General features: G+C 44.9%; 1 protein-coding gene and 1 pseudogene across 2 annotated transcripts in view; one reads left to right on the forward strand and one right to left on the reverse strand.

Moving 5' to 3' along the window:
- The first annotated feature begins 713 nt into the window (after positions 1–713).
- On the forward strand, positions 714–12961 carry LOC124016453 (annotated as a pseudogene).
- A 754-nt stretch (positions 12962–13715) lies between these two features.
- Positions 13716–18748, reverse strand: part of LOC124026978 (carbohydrate sulfotransferase 11-like) — a 34269-nt gene continuing 29236 nt past the window's right edge. For both annotated transcript variants that reach the window (XM_046339567.1, XM_046339573.1), the window contains one exon: positions 13716–15413. In XM_046339567.1, the coding sequence (XP_046195523.1) occupies positions 14568–15413 (846 nt within the window). In that variant the 3' untranslated portion in view covers positions 13716–14567. The remainder of the gene's footprint in view (positions 15414–18748) is intronic.

The raw sequence follows: 18748 nt of genomic DNA on the forward strand, positions 1-18748 counted from the left end.
GGGTGGGACAAGGAGGGATAAAGGCTATAGGACAAGGAGGGATAAAGAGCTGAACTCGGTTCCTTCTCTCCTCTCTGGATAACAGCATGCAGGTCTCAAATGTCGGTCATGGTCATGAATGATTAAGAAGCTATTGATATTTACGTCACTTCCAGTGTTTGGCAAATATTTACTAAATGTCTCTCTAGTCAATGTAGTGTTTCAATCTGAATTGAAGTGAGAAGGGGGATAAATAGAGAAAAAGACAGGGGGTGAGAGACTGGCTAATAATACTAACAGGTAGAAAGAGCCAAAACCCCATAAGCTCATAAGATGTTACGCAAATGGAGGGGAGACAGTCAGAAAAGAGAACAGATGTCCTTTAGAGGGGACCAGGCTAATGCCACATGTTGGTGACAGGTACAACACATGCTGGCACTGAGGATGGAGCAACGAGGAAGAAAAGAGAGGAGAGAGAGGAACAAGATGGAGTTATCATGAGACAGAGGAAAGGTAGAAAGAAAGAAAATAGAAAGAGCAAAGGAGAGAGAGGGATAGAAAGAGAGAGATAGAGACCCCGTTTCAGTCTGATAGCCCTGCTCACACAGACGACAGCGGGCACCCCCTCCTTCCCTCCCACCCGTTTCAGTCTGATAGCCCTGCTTGCACAGACGACAGCAGCACCCCCTCCTTCCCTCCCACCCGTTTCAGTCTGATAGCCCTGCTCGCACAGACGACAGCAGCACCCCCTCCTTCTCTCCCACTTGCACAGAAATACCATCACGACCCAATTTGTTTGCTTCCCAGAGGAGAGGAAACCCCTGCCAGCGACTGGACAGGTACTCTTAATGCTTCGCCTCGGGACTCACACCTCATCACCCCCACTCAATGTCACCCTGCAGTCCTTCGCCTTCCGAGCCTTAGAACCACGGACCGTCATCTATTATCACCTCGTTTTTCATCTGCGACTCACCAACCAGCGCCCCACGTCACTTCTCTCCAACCCAACATGAGAAAGGGACTCCAGGCCAGCCAGGCTGCTCACACAGGGCAGTGGGACGAGCAGAGGCATCACGAGCAGCAGCTGGGGAGGGCAGAGAAAAAGTTAGCAGCCTTCTGGTTGTTCTTGTCGCAGAGGACGTGGACGTTTTTCAGGCCCAGCGGCGGCAAATGCACCGGCTGCTTCCAGCGGAGCTCCTCGGCAGCTCGCCTACTGAAGAGTGAAGCGTGAGGACTGTGTGTGTGAGTGTTTGTGTCTGTCTGTCAGCGGCGGGTGTCAGAAGAGTCCTGGCAGACACCCCTATCTGGAGGACCCATATCTGCGTGTGTATGTGACCTCCATCCCAGAGGTCAAAGGCAGTCTATGTCGTTCTTCAGCCTTCTCCACCATTGGCATTTTTTCTTGGTTGTGTTATCTTAGCAACGTTGACTAAAGATGAAAGGACAAGCTGCCATTCTAATGTCATTGTCATTCAGAAGGACAAACAAACTGTCATTCTAAAGCCCCTGAAATACGTTGAGCCCAGTGGATTGGTTGAAGAGCGTTTGGCTATTTTCTGCTGTCGACTGGAAGGAATCTCCACATTCACTAAACTAAACTATCAAAGAGGAGACCATACCACAGAGAAGATATTAGTGGTGGAGATTGGTGTGAAAAGGGCAGCTGTCACTCCCTTAACCCCTACTGGGGACTTTCCAGATGGGGTAACTGCGACCTGCGAAGACCATGGTGGTCACCCATTTAGAGCTAGAGCTGTGCTACCAGGGGAAGAAGCTGAGGGGCTTCACCTGTAAGCTGACCCGCTCCCCCCATGGATATCTGCCTGAGAGTGCCTGGCTCATCTTGGCTCAGATCCTACTGCCCTACCTGGTGGCCGGCCTTGGCATGGTGGCGGCAGGCATAGTCATGGACTTGGTTCAAGTATGGGCTAACTTTGAGTGTGTGTGTATGTGTTTGTTTGTGTGTGTGTTGTATTCATCTGGGCATGCTGTGATGTGTTGAGTAAATCCCCTTCAGTCTAAGAAAAAAACAGGTGAGATAGATGAGCTGCCACAGAGGTTTAGGTGTCTACGTTGGCAGATTGCTTTGTATCAGCGATCCCCTTTATAGTGCACTACTTTTGACCAGGGACCAAGTAGTGCACTATTTAGGGTTATGGTTCCCATTTGGGACGCAGGCACTATTGAGTCATCTCCGGCAACGTGACACTTGTGTCACGAGAGGAGCCGAGCTGTTTGCTATGAAAAGTGTATGAAGAAACTATCAGGAAAGCATTGAGAACTGTGGGATATGTAGCATAAAATGATAAAGAGGCCAATTTAAAATGTAGGAGGTGCTTTGACATGCATGGTATGGAAAATATAGGAGAGACTGATAAACAGACGACAGGAGGATAGCAGCAAATCTATCTGGGGACTTCAAAGCTGTTTTAAAGAGCAGTCAGAAGACCCCTGGCTATAAATTACAGCTAGAAAGAGCATCCACGACACGAGAGTGCTGCAGCCATTTGAAAATGTGTGTCAATATCGACAAAATCATGCACTTGAAGCTTAGCCCGAGTCCCAGATCTGCTTGTGCTGTCTTGCAAACTCCTATGTCATTGTCAATAGGAGGTGGCACGACAGCGCAAACAGAACTGGGACTCAGGCTAACTTGTGGCAATACTCTGTGGTACATTTTGAGGATGGATGACCCACTTGACTGATGAGGTCAGTACCTTGCCCTTCAAAGTGCATTCTATAAAACATGCAGATAGGCATTGTGTATAGATAGTAGAGAAGCACAAATGCCATATAGGCAAATAAGTATAGAGCAGCAAAATAGCTCTTTCCCTGGTTCACCTTTTGGAAAGATCCCAGCAGTCGCATGGCGTGACTGACTCCCTGAATAATGGAATAGTTTGGTGGGTTGGGTAGTGACTTTTACTGAAGTCAGCCTTGAAAGATCAGGGATTTAGTTCCTTTTCAATTGGAAATGAAAACGTGAAGAAAGAAACAAATGTTCACCTGTAATCAACAAGAGTTATTGTATGCCACTAAGTTACAGTAAGACTGTCATTTTAGTGTCACTAATACTTAACATGTTCAGGTTATTATTATTAGGTTATAATGGGATGACAACAGCAAAAGATTATGGTTTTAATCTGAATAAAGAAATGATATAATAGCGGTAATAGTATTTTCCTGTTACAGTGAATTATTCTGGTTGCCAGATCTGTTTGTGCTTGATCCAACTCCTTTCTATTTTGGCATGACAACGACCAAGCAGTTGGCTAAAGCATGAGTACTGTATATTTGGCAACCAGGCTGGCAGTGTTGGGAGGGATTGTTATGTTTCAGCACTGGGAGGTGCTTGTGGAGATCATTATTCATGTTTTAGAACTGGGACATGTTTAAAGAGGACATTGTTATGTTTCAGCACTGGGAACTGTTTAGGGAGATCATTATTCATGTTTTAGAACTGGGACATGTTTAAATAGGACATTGTTATGTTTCAGCATTGGGAACTGTTTAGGGAGATCATTATTCATGTTTTAGAACTGGGACATGTTTAAAGAGGACATTGTTATGTTTCAGCATTGGGAACTGTTTAGGGAGATCATTATTCATGTTTTAGAACTGGGACATGTTTAAAGAGGACATTGTTATGTTTCAGCATTGGGAACTGTTTAGGGAGATCATTATTCATGTTTTAGAACTGGGACATGTTAAAGAGGACATTGTTATGTTTCAGCACTGGGAACTGTTTAGGGAGATCATTATTGAGGTTTTATAACTGGGACATGTTAAAGAGGACATTGTTATGTGTCAGCACTGGGAACTGTTTAGGGAGATCATTATTAATGTTTTAGAACTGGTACATGTTTAAAGAAGACATTGTGTATGTTTCAGCATTGGGAAGTGTTTAAGGAGATCACAGAGGTGTTTATCTTGGTGCCAGCCCTGGTGGGACTGAAAGGCAACCTGGAGATGACACTGGCATCCAGACTGTCTACAGCAGTAAGTGTACACACACACACACACACGCATGTACACACACACACACACACACACACACACACACACACACACACACACACACACACACACACACACACACACACACACACACACACACACACACACACACACACACACACACACACACACACACACACACACACACACACACACACACACACACACACACACACACACACATGTAGGCATGCATGTACACACACACACACACACACACACACAAAAACGCATGTAGGCATGCATGTACACACACACACACACACACACACACACACACACACACACACACACACACACACACACACACACACACACACACACACACACACACACACACACACACACACACACACACACACACACACACACACACACACGCATGTAGGCATGCATGTACACACACACACACACAAACGCATGTAGGCATGCATGTACACACACACACACACACACACACACACACACACACACACACACACACACACACACACACACACACACACACACACACACACACACACACACACACACACACACACACACACACACACACGCACGCATGTAGGCATGCATGTACACACACACACACAAACGCATGTAGGCATGCATGTACACACACACACACACACACACACACACACACACACACACACACACACACACACACACACACACACACACACACACACACACACACACACACACACACACACACACACACACACACACACATGTCTCAGTGTTATGCCTCATTCTCCCTCCCTCCTCTATCCCCCACACACACACGCATGTAGGCATGCATGTACACACACACACACACACACACACACACACACACACACACACACACACACACACACACACACACACACACACACACACACACACACACACGCATGTAGGCATGCATGTACACACACACGCATGCATGTACACACACACGCACGCATGTAGGCATGCATGTACACACACACACACGCATGCATGTAGGCATGCATGTACACACACACACACACGCATGCATGTAGGCATGCATGTACACGCACACGCACGCATGTAGGCATGCATACACACACGCACAGACACTGCTGACACACACATACACACACTCAATGCTGCCACAACATGTTTGAATGTAAAACTAAATCTAGATTTTACATACAAACTCACACGCACACCATTTAAAATGTTAAATATTTCTCCCTATCAGGCGAATACTGGGCAGCTGGATGATCCAAAGCAGCAGTGGAGGATAGTGTGTAGCAACCTGGCTCTCATTCAGGTGACATTGACCTCTCCTTCAGCTAACACAGCCAGTGGCATTTTATCAAACCAGTGCTGTCACTTTGGCTAGCCTGTAATGTCAACCACACGTTATTATAAAGTATGTTTATCTGTGAATCCAACAGAGGGCACAAGAGGGTTCACTGTATCACTGTGTCCCCCTGACTTTCTGTCCAGTCAAAAAATATATATAAAAGTAAGAAAGGATGTTTGACATCTAATAGGCCCAATGTTATCTGAACCTTAACCCCTATCAATGACTAGGCATATATTGTTGATTCCTAGGGCTGGATGCAATATTGAGCAAAGCCTTGGTGGAGACATTTCCATTATGCCTGGGTTCTGATTCCCTACACTTCCCCTGAGATGGGCACTTGTTCACTCCCACTCATGGATTTAAACATTTTGATGTATGCATGGGGTGGACTAGATGGAGTTTCCACAATATTTCTTAAACTAATCCGTTCCATTTAAATCCATGAAGAACTCTTTGACGAGAAGGGTAAAGAATCAGACAGTAGGCCAGTTCTTTCAAATGTTCAAAGTATTTAGTAGAATGTGTTGGTTTGAAACTGATCTCTCATTATTTCCAACTGGAAAAGACTATGAGAACCAACAAGATATCTTACATAACTTCACCATTATTTCATTTCACATTAATTTTCCTTTCCAGGCATAAAAATAAATATATGGATCTTTGTAGTCAATAAAACATATTTTATTAGTTTCCAAATGAAATATCCTCAAATCTCTCGAAAGAAAATTCATATTCGGTACTTCAATTGTGTCTTCGGTAGAGGGCAGCACAGTTTCTTTCACGACTAGTTATTTCAGGTCTGCTTAATAAATGTCCAACACAGTACAATTGGGTGGGCTCCAGTAATTACCATTCAGGTCTGCCCAGATTATAGAATAATTTTATCATGTTGACATACAATGTCTACCTGCATAGAAAATGTGCCCACTTTCCCTCTCTCTCACATACACACACAACCTTTCTTGTCTTCCAGAGATGTGGTACCTGCCTGCTCTGGTGTGTGGCTTTTTCCTGGTTCTCATTCCGCTATGGGTGGTCATTGCCCGGCACTCTCCTCCAATCAGAGAGGTACTGAGGTCTGGGTGGCAGCCCGTCATCATGGCCATGTCCATCAGCAGGTAAATGCCTGGGGCTATCAGCATTCAACTAGATTTCGAAGAAACAAACATGCTGTATATTAATATATAATAATATATGCCATTTAGCAGACGCTTTTATCCAAAGCGACTTACAGTCATGTGTGCATACATTCTACGTATGGGTGGTCCCGGGGATCGAACCCACTACCCTGGCGATACAAGCGCCATGCTCTACCAACTGAGCTACAGAAGGACCATATTCACTTGCAGTTACGATCGCAACTTGAAGGCCTTTTGTCACCTTTATCCAAACTGATTTTACAGAACTGGACAGGTGACAGCTACTACTCAGTAGGCATAAATGTACCAGATCACTTATCACCTATCCTCTCCTTTCAGATCAGTGCAGATGGAGGACACAGAGTGGAACGTATCACTTGCCCCTTAGACAATCTACAGCTTTGAACATGTTATGTGACGTTTGTGTCCCATTGTATCCTTGTAAACCACAGTATTGGGGGCCTGATACTGGATAAGACAGTGAGCGACCCAAACTTTGAGGGCATGGCGGTGTTCACTCCCGTAATCAACGGTGAGTGGACCGAACCTAACTCCTCAGATCAAAGAGTGGGGCATGTGTGTAATTCAATGCTCAGATTTACATTTTGTCTCAATATTATTTACATGTTGAAGAGTTCTTACTTCCTCCTAACAAATATCCTCAAGGAGCCATCTAAGAAACAGCTGCATGGGAAAAACTAGAAACAGGTTTACCCCATTTGCAATGCTGCTTACCATTGCTAAATATGTATCTTGTAAAATCGCCATGACATCTCATTTGGACATGGGTACGAGTCGAGAAGCCATAGCTTTATTGGTCTCAAGTGGTTCTGAAAAGAGTATTAAGTTCCACTCATCCCTAGCCTGTCCACTACTATAACATATGATGTAAGCTTAAATGTCAAATCTGGTACTCCTTTCCTTAGAAGACAACATCTGGTTGTCTTGGTGGAAAGATAGATGGCATGTTTGACAAAATAATAGACAGGCGTGGTTCTTGTCCTGTTACATTTAAACAGTCTTTGAAGTATGACAGTAAATTACTATAACTTGTGGGACTAATTACTTGAAGCCACTGCGCTATTGTAAACAATGTCATTTTAAAGTTGAATGTTTTAAGGGCAGCAGGTAGCCTAGCGGTTAAGGGCGTTGGGCCAGTAACTGAAAGGTTGCTGGTTTGAATCCCTGAGCTGCCAAAGTGAAAATAATCTGCCGTTCTGCCCTTGAGTCAGGTAATTAAACCCCAACAACAACTGCTCCCTAGGGGCTGATGACATCAATTAAGGTAGCCCCCCCCACACGTCTGATCCAGAGGGGTTGGGTTAAATGCAGAAGACACGTGAATGCATTCAGTTGTGCACACTGAATAAGTATCCCAATTCTGATACATTTTCCACTCATTGGTCTTTTGACCAATTACAGCAGACCTTTTCACAGCATATTTTTTTCAGAGCTGATCTGATTGGTCAAAAGACCAATTGGTGAAAAAAAGATCAGAATTGGGCTGCCTGTGTAAACACAGCCTAAGACTAGCATGGCAATGTTTGTTGCCCACGGCTAGCCACCATCGCTGGAGAAGACTAACAATAAGGTTTACATAAACCTCTTCAGAATGACAACTATGTACTGTCTGCTTCAGAGGATTTCCTCTATATCTTTGCCAGCCTCAGCTAGCGCTAGCAAAGCTTTTCGCATTAATCGGCATTTCAAGACAGGAAGTACATTTGCATTGCCATTCAGTGTTTTTTTCTCTCTCTTACGCACTCTCTTTTTCCCTCCCTCCTTGTTTATTCTTCTCTTACCTTTCTCCCTCTGCATCCCAATATTGTTCTATCTTCTTCCCTCTTTCTTTCTGCCTATCAATCTTTCTCTTTCTCCACCTCTCCCTCCATCCTCCTTACCTCCAATGGACACAAGATCATGCAATCTCTGCGCACAAACTCACTTTAAAGATATGCCATTACATTCACATCAGAATTATCCCTACATAATTAACTAGAAAGAGTTGCAGAAAAACAAAATAAACTAAAATTACCTTGAAGACGCTTCATCATAACCTTGAAAATACCTATAATTTACTAAACCCAAAGCTCAAGCCTAAATATGTAAATAACTAATTATAATATTCCATATAGCAGACACTTTTATCTAAAGTGACTTACAAGTCATGTGTGTTTAGATTTTGCATATGGGTGGTCCCAGGAATCAAACCTAGTATCCTGGTGTTAGAAGCACCATGCTCTAACAACTGAGCTACAAAGGACCAACAGACAAATTGAACAAAATATGATTATAAAAATGCCTATGGTATTTCAACGACTGTTCGGCTCCTTCCCTTCACCCAGGTGTGGGAGGTAACCTGGTAGCCATCCAGGCCAGCCGCATCTCCACCTACCTACACTACTGGAGTATGCCAGGGACCCTGCCCTTCCCGATGACACAACACTGGCCTGGGCCCTGCCTGACCTTCTGCTCCTCAGGTCAGCAGTCAAAACACACTTCAACTTCAAACACACAGGATGACACAACACTGCCCTTGCCTCAACTTCAGCTCACAACACTTCCCTGACCCCTACCTGACCTTTAGCTCACAACAATCCCCCTGCCTGACCTTCAGCTCACAACACTTCCCTGACCCCTGCCTGACCTTCAGCTCACAACAATCCCCCTGCCTGACCTTCAGCTCACAACACTCCCCCTGCCTGACCTTCAGCTCACAACACTCCCCCTGCCTGAACTTCAGCTCACAACACTTCCCTAACCCCTGCCTGACCTTAAGCTCACAACACTTCCCTAACCCTTGCCTGAACTTCAGCTCACAACACTGCCCTGACCCCTGCCTGACCTTCAGCTCACAACACTTCCCTGACCCCTGCCTGAACTTCAGCTCACAACACTCCCCCTGCCTGACCTTCAGCTCACAACACTTCCCTAACCCCTGCCTGACCTTCAGCTCACAACACTGCCCTGACCCCTGCCTTAACTCCAGCTCACAACACTTCCCTGACCCCTGTCTGACCTTCAGATCACAACACTGCCCAGACCCCTGCCTGACCTTCAGCTCACAACACTTCCCTAACCATTGCCTGAACTTCAGCTCACAACACTGCCCTGACCCCTGCCTGACCTTCAGCTCACAACACTTCCCTGACCCCTGCCTGAATTTCAGCTCACAACACTCCCCCTGCCTGACCTTCAGCTCACAACACTTCCCTAACCCCTGCCTGACCTTCAGCTCACAACACTGCCCTGACCCCTGCCTGAACTTCAGCTCACAACACTGCCCTGACCCCTGCCTGACCTTCAGCTCACAACACTGCCCTGACCCCTGCCTGACCTTCAGCTCACAACCATGCCCTTGTCTGACTTTCAAACCACAACACTGTCCTTGCTTGACCTTCACAACACTGTCCTGACCCTTGCCTGTGCTTCACAACACTGTCCTGACCCTTGCCTGTTCTTCACAACACTGGCCTGACCCCTACCTGACCTTCAGCTCCTCAGCTAACCAGTCAAACAAACTTAACACAAAAGAAGCAGAGGGGTCAAATGAACACTGCACAGATCTACACACAATATTGCTAACCCGTAACAGTCGTCAGTACCCTGCCCGCTCTTGTACACTTCCTCCTAGACATTAAAAGGCTTTTGGAAGTTTAGCTTATTTTCTGCTTACTTTTAAGATGTCCTCTAAGTCTCCTGTTTACATCAACAGGGGTCAACTCCAAGTCAGCGAGGGTTCTAGTCTTCCTGGTAGTTCGGGTCACCTGCTTTTCCTCTACACCATCCACTTACTGAATGGCGGCCATGGCGCCCTCACGCCTGCCTTTGTCTGCCTCTACCTGTGTGCGGCCCTGCTACAGGTCAGAGGTCAAACTGATATGTACCACAGACATGACCCACTGTACCACTCCTACTTTAAAAGGTGACATATGGTGAAAAATGAATTTAAAAAAAGGTTGTGACCTTGGTGAAGACTGAATATGGCCCCTGGGGAATGTTATAGCAGCACAGCATTGCTTAGAATTAAGGGCAATGGTGACATCATTGAGGACCTTTAAGGTTGCAGTGACACATCCATAACCTGAACGGAAACTAGGCCTATAACAGTTAGGATCAGCTTGATCTCCCCCTTTAAATAAAGAACGAACTGTGGCTGCATTCCAAGCAATGGGAACCTCCATAGAAAGGAGAGACAGGTTAAAAAGGTCAGAGATAGACTTGGCGATGACAGGGGCAGCAACCTTAAAGAAAAAAGGGTATAAACCATCTGACCCAGATAGTTTTTTGGGGTCAAGTTTCAGGAGCTCCTCTAGCACCTCAGACTTAGTGACTGCCTGCAGGGAGAAACTTTGTATCAAGGCAGGGGTAAAAGAGGAAGAAGCATTGGGGATAGTCGCATTAGAAGGGGTGGAAGATGAGAAAATGTTGGATGGGCAAGGAGTCAAATAGAAATCCTGACTTGATGAAGTGGTCATTAAACCACAACCACATCAATAACAACCACAACATCAACTTTAAGAGACATGGGCAGCTGTGAGGAGGGTTTATTCTCCAGGTCTTTAACCGTTTTCCAGAACATCTCAGGGTTAGACCCACAGAGAGAGAACTGCTCCTTAAAGTAACTCACTTTGGCCTTCCGGATAGCCTATGTCCACTTCAAGGACAGATGTTCCTTAATACTACGCCTCTCTTTTGTTTGGATCTCACACATTGAGGGTTTGGGTCGAGTAAATCATAGTTTTACACTACGAGAGCCATTGCCGATATAAACAACGGCCTTAGTATAAATGTTAATAAAAGATTTACTGTTTTCAGCCCTCTTGCCAAACTGGCGCTGCAATTCAAACCACACGTCGCTGAAAATGCTGACCAGTATACCGATACATCTGTAGAACACCAGCCCACTGTTTTAGTCCTGCTACTTATCAGATTAAACAGATTTTTCAGAGTTGATATGACCTGTGGTGTCATTAGCAACTTTTTAGATACTTGAAAAAACAAAAATAAATGTACACAGACAGTGTGAACCATGTACGCGTTTTTGCCCTTAATGTTTATTGTTCACATGACCTCAACTTCTTTTTACTTGTTCACATACAGTGTGGGTTGCCAGTAATCTACATAATAATGGGATGTTGCTAGACAGTATAACAGAGAAGCTATTGAACATGGCCTATACATCTTTCCTAGGGTGAAAGGGACATTGTATTACAGCTTCTGCACTGTCCAACTTCCCTCAGTTACCTGCACTAGTGAGTTACTCATCGTGCTGTCAACTGATTCACAGGTTGTGATTCTGCTGTACCTGGCTGACCTGATGGTGCGCTGGATGTGGCGGAGGGGGCTGGACCCGGATAACTACTCTATCCCGTACCTCACGGCTCTGGGGGATCTGTTGGGGACCGGCTTCCTGGCCCTGAGCTTCAGGGCCATTCAATCTATACCAGCCCACCATGTCTAGTGCAACTGAAATTAAGATATAACAACGTGGCCTACACACTGTAGTTTCACAGGCCTCCGACAACTACCAAGCTTGACTTCACATAGAAGCCCTGTTTATGCCTGCCATTAACATGCGTCCTTCGTCCTGATCTTGTCCATTTACATTTAAGATCTGATCACCATGCGTCTTTTAAAAGTCTACACAATCAGAATGTGGAAAAGATCAGGGAAAAGGCGTCATGTTAGAACCAGGTGTCAACAGGGCTTAAGAAATTAATGCTGCTAAGGGAATACCTATATACTGTAGCTCGACAGTTTTTCAGCGCCCAGTTACCACATAGAAGCTGTTGAGATGTGAACGCTTTAAACGCTTTAATGGTCAAATGGTAAATGCACTGTTCTAAAGCAATAATATTGTCTGCGCGTGTTTGTTTGCTGACTGTCTATACATGTATCCTCATGCTCAAAAATGGTTCACTTGTGAGTTTAGTCACAATAAATGTACTAATGCACTCATAAACACACTATAAACCAATAGAGGACATGGGATTAATCCATGTGTCACAATGTCAATGATCGACCACTGCTATTTTCATTTGTGCCTCCAAACCATTACTGTACAAACTACGGGAGTCATGTGGGGCCTTTTAAGTCAATTAATATATACTTTAAAAAACAGCATATTTGATGCGCTGCAATGACACAAACAATATAACTTTCACCAAAGATTTCAACAGTTAGAATCATGTTTTCAATTGTACAGGACACATGTTGACTTAGTATGTATGTTACTGTGTTAACAATAGTCAGATTGTACCTAGAGAGCACTTGCTCACTTGCTCTTATTTTAGTAACCCAATTTGTATCAATGTGTTCCATTGTTGGAGTAAAACCATTCACATACAATGCCTGTCTTCCATTTTATGACCCCACATATCTTACAGTAGAATCAATGCATGTCATGTGATTTTACAAAACAGATCAATAAAATGTGACCTCACCACCAGCAACATTCAAACACGTCCTTGTGACAACCCTGCATTTCAACACCACGGTACCCAGGCCGATCTTCTGCTACGGGGGGGGGGGGCATAAATACCTGTGCTGATCACCCCAACAGTTATTTCTCACATACACACGGTAAAACATGACCAAAACCACAGATTTCATAAAGCGATGCCCGTGCTGTAGGGATAGAACCGTGTCGGGGTCAAGGTTCGTGTCTCTTGGCTGTGGAGCACATACTGTAGAAGTGCCGTGTTGACATTGTGTCAGAGAACATGGCAGGTATCCAGATTAAGTGAAGCCTATGACAAATGGCTAGACCTTTACTTAAAGGGATAGTTTGGAAAAAAATGACATGTTACGATAGTTATTTATTTACATTGAAAGCGGTTTGTGGACAAGGAGTGACAGCATTACACACTTTTGGTTTTGTTAAACTAGCCACTGCCAACAAATGTAATTTCACTGAACTATCAAAGTAAGCCCCATGTTGCAGACTTGTCTTAGGTAGACTTTATCAAACAGGTGTCCAAGCCTCCAGAAGGGTCACTGTTGGTACTAGCATAATGTGAAGAGTATTGACATCAAGACTGATAAAACTATTGCCTATATAATTGGACACAACTCTGTTTTGAATGCAGTGAAAGGGCTCTCTTCTCATACCTTTGTTCACAGGACCTATAAAACTGCATGATTTGACCTCAATATTTCAAACATACACAGTAAATTCAACATATTGCACAGATGGATTCTTACCCTTTGTGTTGACTGCTACGCCAGCATTCCAGACACAGACACACACAAACTGCTTAGATGTGTTTATTTGACTGATGTTATGGTAGTTATTCCTAATGTCTAAATGTGTGCTCTATCTGCAGTTTGTTGACACTGGGACACAAATATCACAATAAATAAACCGTCCAATGAGAGTCAACTCTCTACAGTATAAGGAAAACACTGATGTCACATTTCCAGAGGATGTCATGCACCTTTAAGTCATAAGACCCACTCAAAGGCACTGATAGAGATACTTTCAGCACCCCTATTACTTCAGATAGTTTGCGTTCCTTTTAGTCTTACTGTAGAATGGTGGTGACAAAATAAACTTTGAAAGAAAAAATTATAATTGAAACCAAAGTTTGTTGGTGGTGTCAAAGTTTGGTCATTTTGAGTTAATGTGCACTTGAGGTGCATTTTACACATACAGAGGCAATTATTTAATCTCCATTGGCTCATTGCTAACAGTACAACATCTTCATCTTAAGTGTCCATTCCCCGTTGTCTCATCTTAAAGCCACTCTCACTTTTGATATGAAAGATATCTTTAGTTCCTTAGATTTCACCAGGTTAGTCCTCTCCGTAAAACATACCTGTGCTTTGAAGAGTTCCAGTACCCATGTTAAAAGTGTCTGTACCACTTCTTTTGAACCCTCTGTCAGAGGTTATACATAATGTTGTTATAAGCAACAGCTGTTAAAAGCCGCCAGAATAGCTGACATCAGCTATACATCACAAGTAATAAGCTAGTGGGGCCGGGCACAATGTCACGCTTCCAACTACTACGTTCCAACTACTACGTTCCAACTACTACGTTCCAACTACGTAGTGCTTATGATAGATGGTTCAAACTAAGGCTCCCCCTAAGAAGCGTAACGTCATCAAAATTTCAGGTACTCCGGCGTGGTGTAGTTGAACAGCAGGAAGTCCATGTGGTAGAGGTTATACAGCTTCTTCTGATAGAAGGGTCTGATGTTGTTGAAGAACTGAGCGGCCATGTCTCCCGTAGTCCTGGTGTTCTTGGCCGAGGCAGGGAAAGTCACCTGGCCCTCCACCCCAGCCAGCTGCAGCACGTAGCGGGAGTCCTGCTCCAGCGTCTCGTACTTGCCCACCACGTCGTAGTGGATGAGGCAGGGGTGGCACAGCGAGTGCACACGCTCCCAGTGCTCATTGAAGGGCTCCTCGCGCTGTGTGGCCGGGTCCACCAGGTAGTACACAAACTCCTCGAAGGAGACGTCGTCTCCCCGCTCCAGTGCTTCGGCCTGGGGGTTGGGCCGGTGCCGGCGGATGATCTTGGTGCCGTAGCGCTTGTGGAAGGCTGTGTTGTAGCTGCGTGTGAACTTGTTGCGGTAAGCTGAAACGAGCCGCTCAAAGGGCTCACGCACGAACACAAACTTCAGGTAGGAGCGCAGCCGCTGGTTGATCTGAGAGGTGGAATACTCAGAGAGGGTGCGCAGGTTGCCAGGCACGTGGGCCTCGTTGGCGGGGATGGCGAGGGGGTCGCGGTGGGGGCCAGCGGCTCCTGTCAGGACCATTAGGACACGCTTCCAGTTGGTGCAGGCCACCTTGGGCACGTAGCAGTAGAGCAGGCCATGCTGGTCATCCACAATGACGTGCTTGAGGTCCTCGGGGACGAGCACGCGACGCTTGCGCGTGTATGAGCGGCAGGCGTCCTCCAGCAGCTCCCGCCGACCCTGGTGGGTCACCTGCACCGTCGACTGCTCCAGCTGTAAGAGAGGAGAGGATTCCAGACACTGACACAAATGGTAGATGGCTCAGTGTGGTTTAACAGTTAATTGAGCTTGAGGAGAGTAGGAAATGAGATGGCAAGTGGTTATTGCTCGGGGATACATTTTTATACCCATGTCACTGAAGACATTGACATATTTTAACATGTTTTAACAAGTTTCAACATTGTACCTCATTAGATAGGAAACTGATCTGGAGAACACCAAAAATATGTCATGTCAGGAGGCTGAGCACAAGCGCTGAACAATCTATAAAGGGTTTTGTCTCCAGAACTAAAATGTTTTGTCTCCAGAACTAAAGTGTTTTGGCTCCAGAACTAAATGAGTTTGGCTCAGGAACTAAATAGTGTTGGCTCCAGAACTAAAAAAGTTTGGCTCAGGAACTAATGGAGTTTGGCTCAGTAACTAAATGGTGTTGGCTCCAGAACTAAAAGAGTGTTGGCTCCAGAACTAATCCCTATGGCACTTCATGTACAGTGCATTCGGAAAGTATTCAGACCCCTTGACTTTTCCACATTTTGTTACGTTACAGCCTTATTCGGAAATTAATTAAATAGTTGTTTTCCTCGTCAATCTACACACAATACCCCATAATGACAAAGCAAAATAAGGTTTTTAGAAAATGTTGTTAATGTATAATTTTTTAAAACTGAAATATTACATTTGCATAAGTACTCAGACCCTTTACTCAGTACTTTGTTGAAGCACCTTTGGCAGCGATTACAGCCTTGAGTCTTCTTGGGTATGACACTATAAGCTTGGCACACCTGTATTTGGAGAGTTTCTCCAATTCTTCTCTGCAGATCCTCTCAAGCTCTGTCAGGTTGGATGGGGAGCTTTGCTGCTATTTTCAGTTCACTCCAGATATATTCAATTCCGGGCTCTGGCTGGTGCACTCAAGGACATTCAGAGACTTGTCCCGAAGCCACTCCTGCGTTATCTTGGCTGTGTGCTTAGGGTCATCAAATCAAATCAAATTTTATTTGTCACGTACACATGGTTAGCAGATGTTAATGCGAGTGTAGCAAAATGCTTGTGCTTCTAGTTCCGACAATGCAGTGATAACCAACAAGTAATCTAACTAACAATTCCAAAACTACTGTCTTATACACAGTGTAAGGGGATAAAGAATATGTACATAAGGATATATGAATGAGTGATGGTACAGAGCAGCATACAGTAGATGGTATCGAGTACAGTATATACATATGAGATGAGTATGTAGACAAAGTAAACAAAGTGGCATAGTTAAAGTGGCTAGTGATACATGTATTACATAAGGATGCAGTCGGTGATGTAGAGTACAGTATATACGTATGCATATGAGATGAATAATGTAGGGGAAGTAACATTATATAAGGTAGCATTGTTTAAAGTGGCTAGTGATATATTTACATAATTTCCCATCAATTCCCATTATTAAAGTTGCTGGAGTTGGGTCAGTGTCAATGACAGTGTGTTGGCAGCAGCCACTCAATGTTAGTGGTGGCTGTTTAACAGTTTGATGGCCTTGAGATAGAAGCTGTTTTTCAGTCTCTCGGTCCCAGCTTTGATGCACCTGTACTGACCTCGCCTTCTGGATGATAGCGGGGTGAACAGGCAGTGGTTCGGGGGGTTGATGTCCTTGAAGATCTTTATGGCCTTCCTGTAACATCGGGTGGTGTAGGTGTCCTGGAGGGCAGGTAGTTTGCAGACCTCACTACCCTCTGGAGAGCCTTACGGTTGAGGGCGGAGCAGTTGCCGTATCAGGCGGTGATACAGCCCGCCAGGATGCTCTCGATTGTGCATCTGTAGAAGTTTGTGAGTGCTTTTGGTGACAAGCCGAATTTCTTCAGCCTCCTGAGGTTGAAGAGGCGCTGCTGCGCCTTCTTCACGACGCTGTCAGTGTGAGTGGACCAATTCAGTTTGTCTGTGATGTGCACAGCAGTGGCTTCTTCCTTGCTGAGCGGCCTTTCAGGTTATGTCAGTATAGGACTCGTTTTACTGTGGATATAGATAATTTTGTATCCGTTTCCTCCAGCATTTTCACAAGGTCCTTTGCTGTTGTTGTCATTTCTAGGAGACAGAACGCGTCTCCTTCCTGAGCAGTATGACGGCTGCGTGGTCCCATGGTGTTTATACTTGCGCACTATTGTTTGTACAGATTAATTTGGTACCTTCAGACAGGTCATTGTCTTGTTGGAAGGTAAACCTTCACCCTAGTCTGAGGTCCTGAGCACTCTGGAGCAGGTTTTCATCAAGGATCTCTGTACTTTGCTCTGTTCATCTTTCCCTCAATCTAAATTCATCTACCAGTCCCTGCCGCTGAAAAACATCCCCACAGCAAGATGCTGCCACCACCCTCTTTCACCGCAGGGATGGTGCCATGTTTCTACCAGGCGTGAGGCTTGCCATTCAGGCAAAAGAGTTTAATCTTGGTTTCATCAGTCCAGATAATCTTGTTTCTCATGGTCTGAGTCTTTAGGTGCCTATTGGCAAAATCCAAGCGGGCTGTCATCTGCCTTTTACTGAGTGGTTTCCGTTTGGCCACTCTACCATAAAGGCCTGGTTGTTGGAATGATGCAGAGATGGTTGTCCTTCTGGAATGTTCTCCCATCTCCTCAGAGGAACTGAAGCTCTGTCAGAGTGACCATCGGGTTCCTGGTCACCTCCCTGCCCAAGGCCCTTCTCCCCGATTGCTCAGTTTGGCCGGGCAGCCAGATCTAGGAAGAGTCTTGGTAGTTCCAAACTTAATCCATTTAAGAATGATGGAAGCCACTGTGTTCTTGGGGACCTTCAATGCTGCAGAAATGTGTTGGTACTCTTCCCCAGATCTGTGCCTCGACACAATCCTGTCTCGGAGCTCTACAGGCAATTCCTTTGACCTCATGGTTTGGTTTTTACTCTGACATGCACTGTCAACTGTGGGACCTTACAGTTGAAGTCGGAAGTTTACATACACCTTAGCTAAATAAATTAACTCAGTTTTTCACAATTCCTGACATTTATTCCTCATAAAAATCCCCTGTCTTAGGTCAGTTAGGATCACCACTTTATTTTAACAATGTGAAATGTCAGAATAATAGAAGAGAGAATGATTTATTTCAGCTTTTATTTATTTCATCACATTCCCAGTGGGTCAGAAGTTTACATACACTCAACTAGTATTTGGTAGCATTGCCTTTAAATAGTTTAACTTGGGTCAAATGTTACAGGTAGCCTTCCACAAGCAAATGTTGGCCCATTCCTGACAGAGCTGGTGTAACTGAGTCAGGTTTGTAGTCCTCCTTGCTCACACACACATTTTCAGTTTTACCCAACAATTTTTCTAGAGG

The sequence above is a fragment of the Oncorhynchus gorbuscha genome, linkage group LG03 (genome assembly GCF_021184085.1).
Source record: "Oncorhynchus gorbuscha isolate QuinsamMale2020 ecotype Even-year linkage group LG03, OgorEven_v1.0, whole genome shotgun sequence".
Classification (NCBI taxonomy): domain Eukaryota; kingdom Metazoa; phylum Chordata; class Actinopteri; order Salmoniformes; family Salmonidae; genus Oncorhynchus; species Oncorhynchus gorbuscha.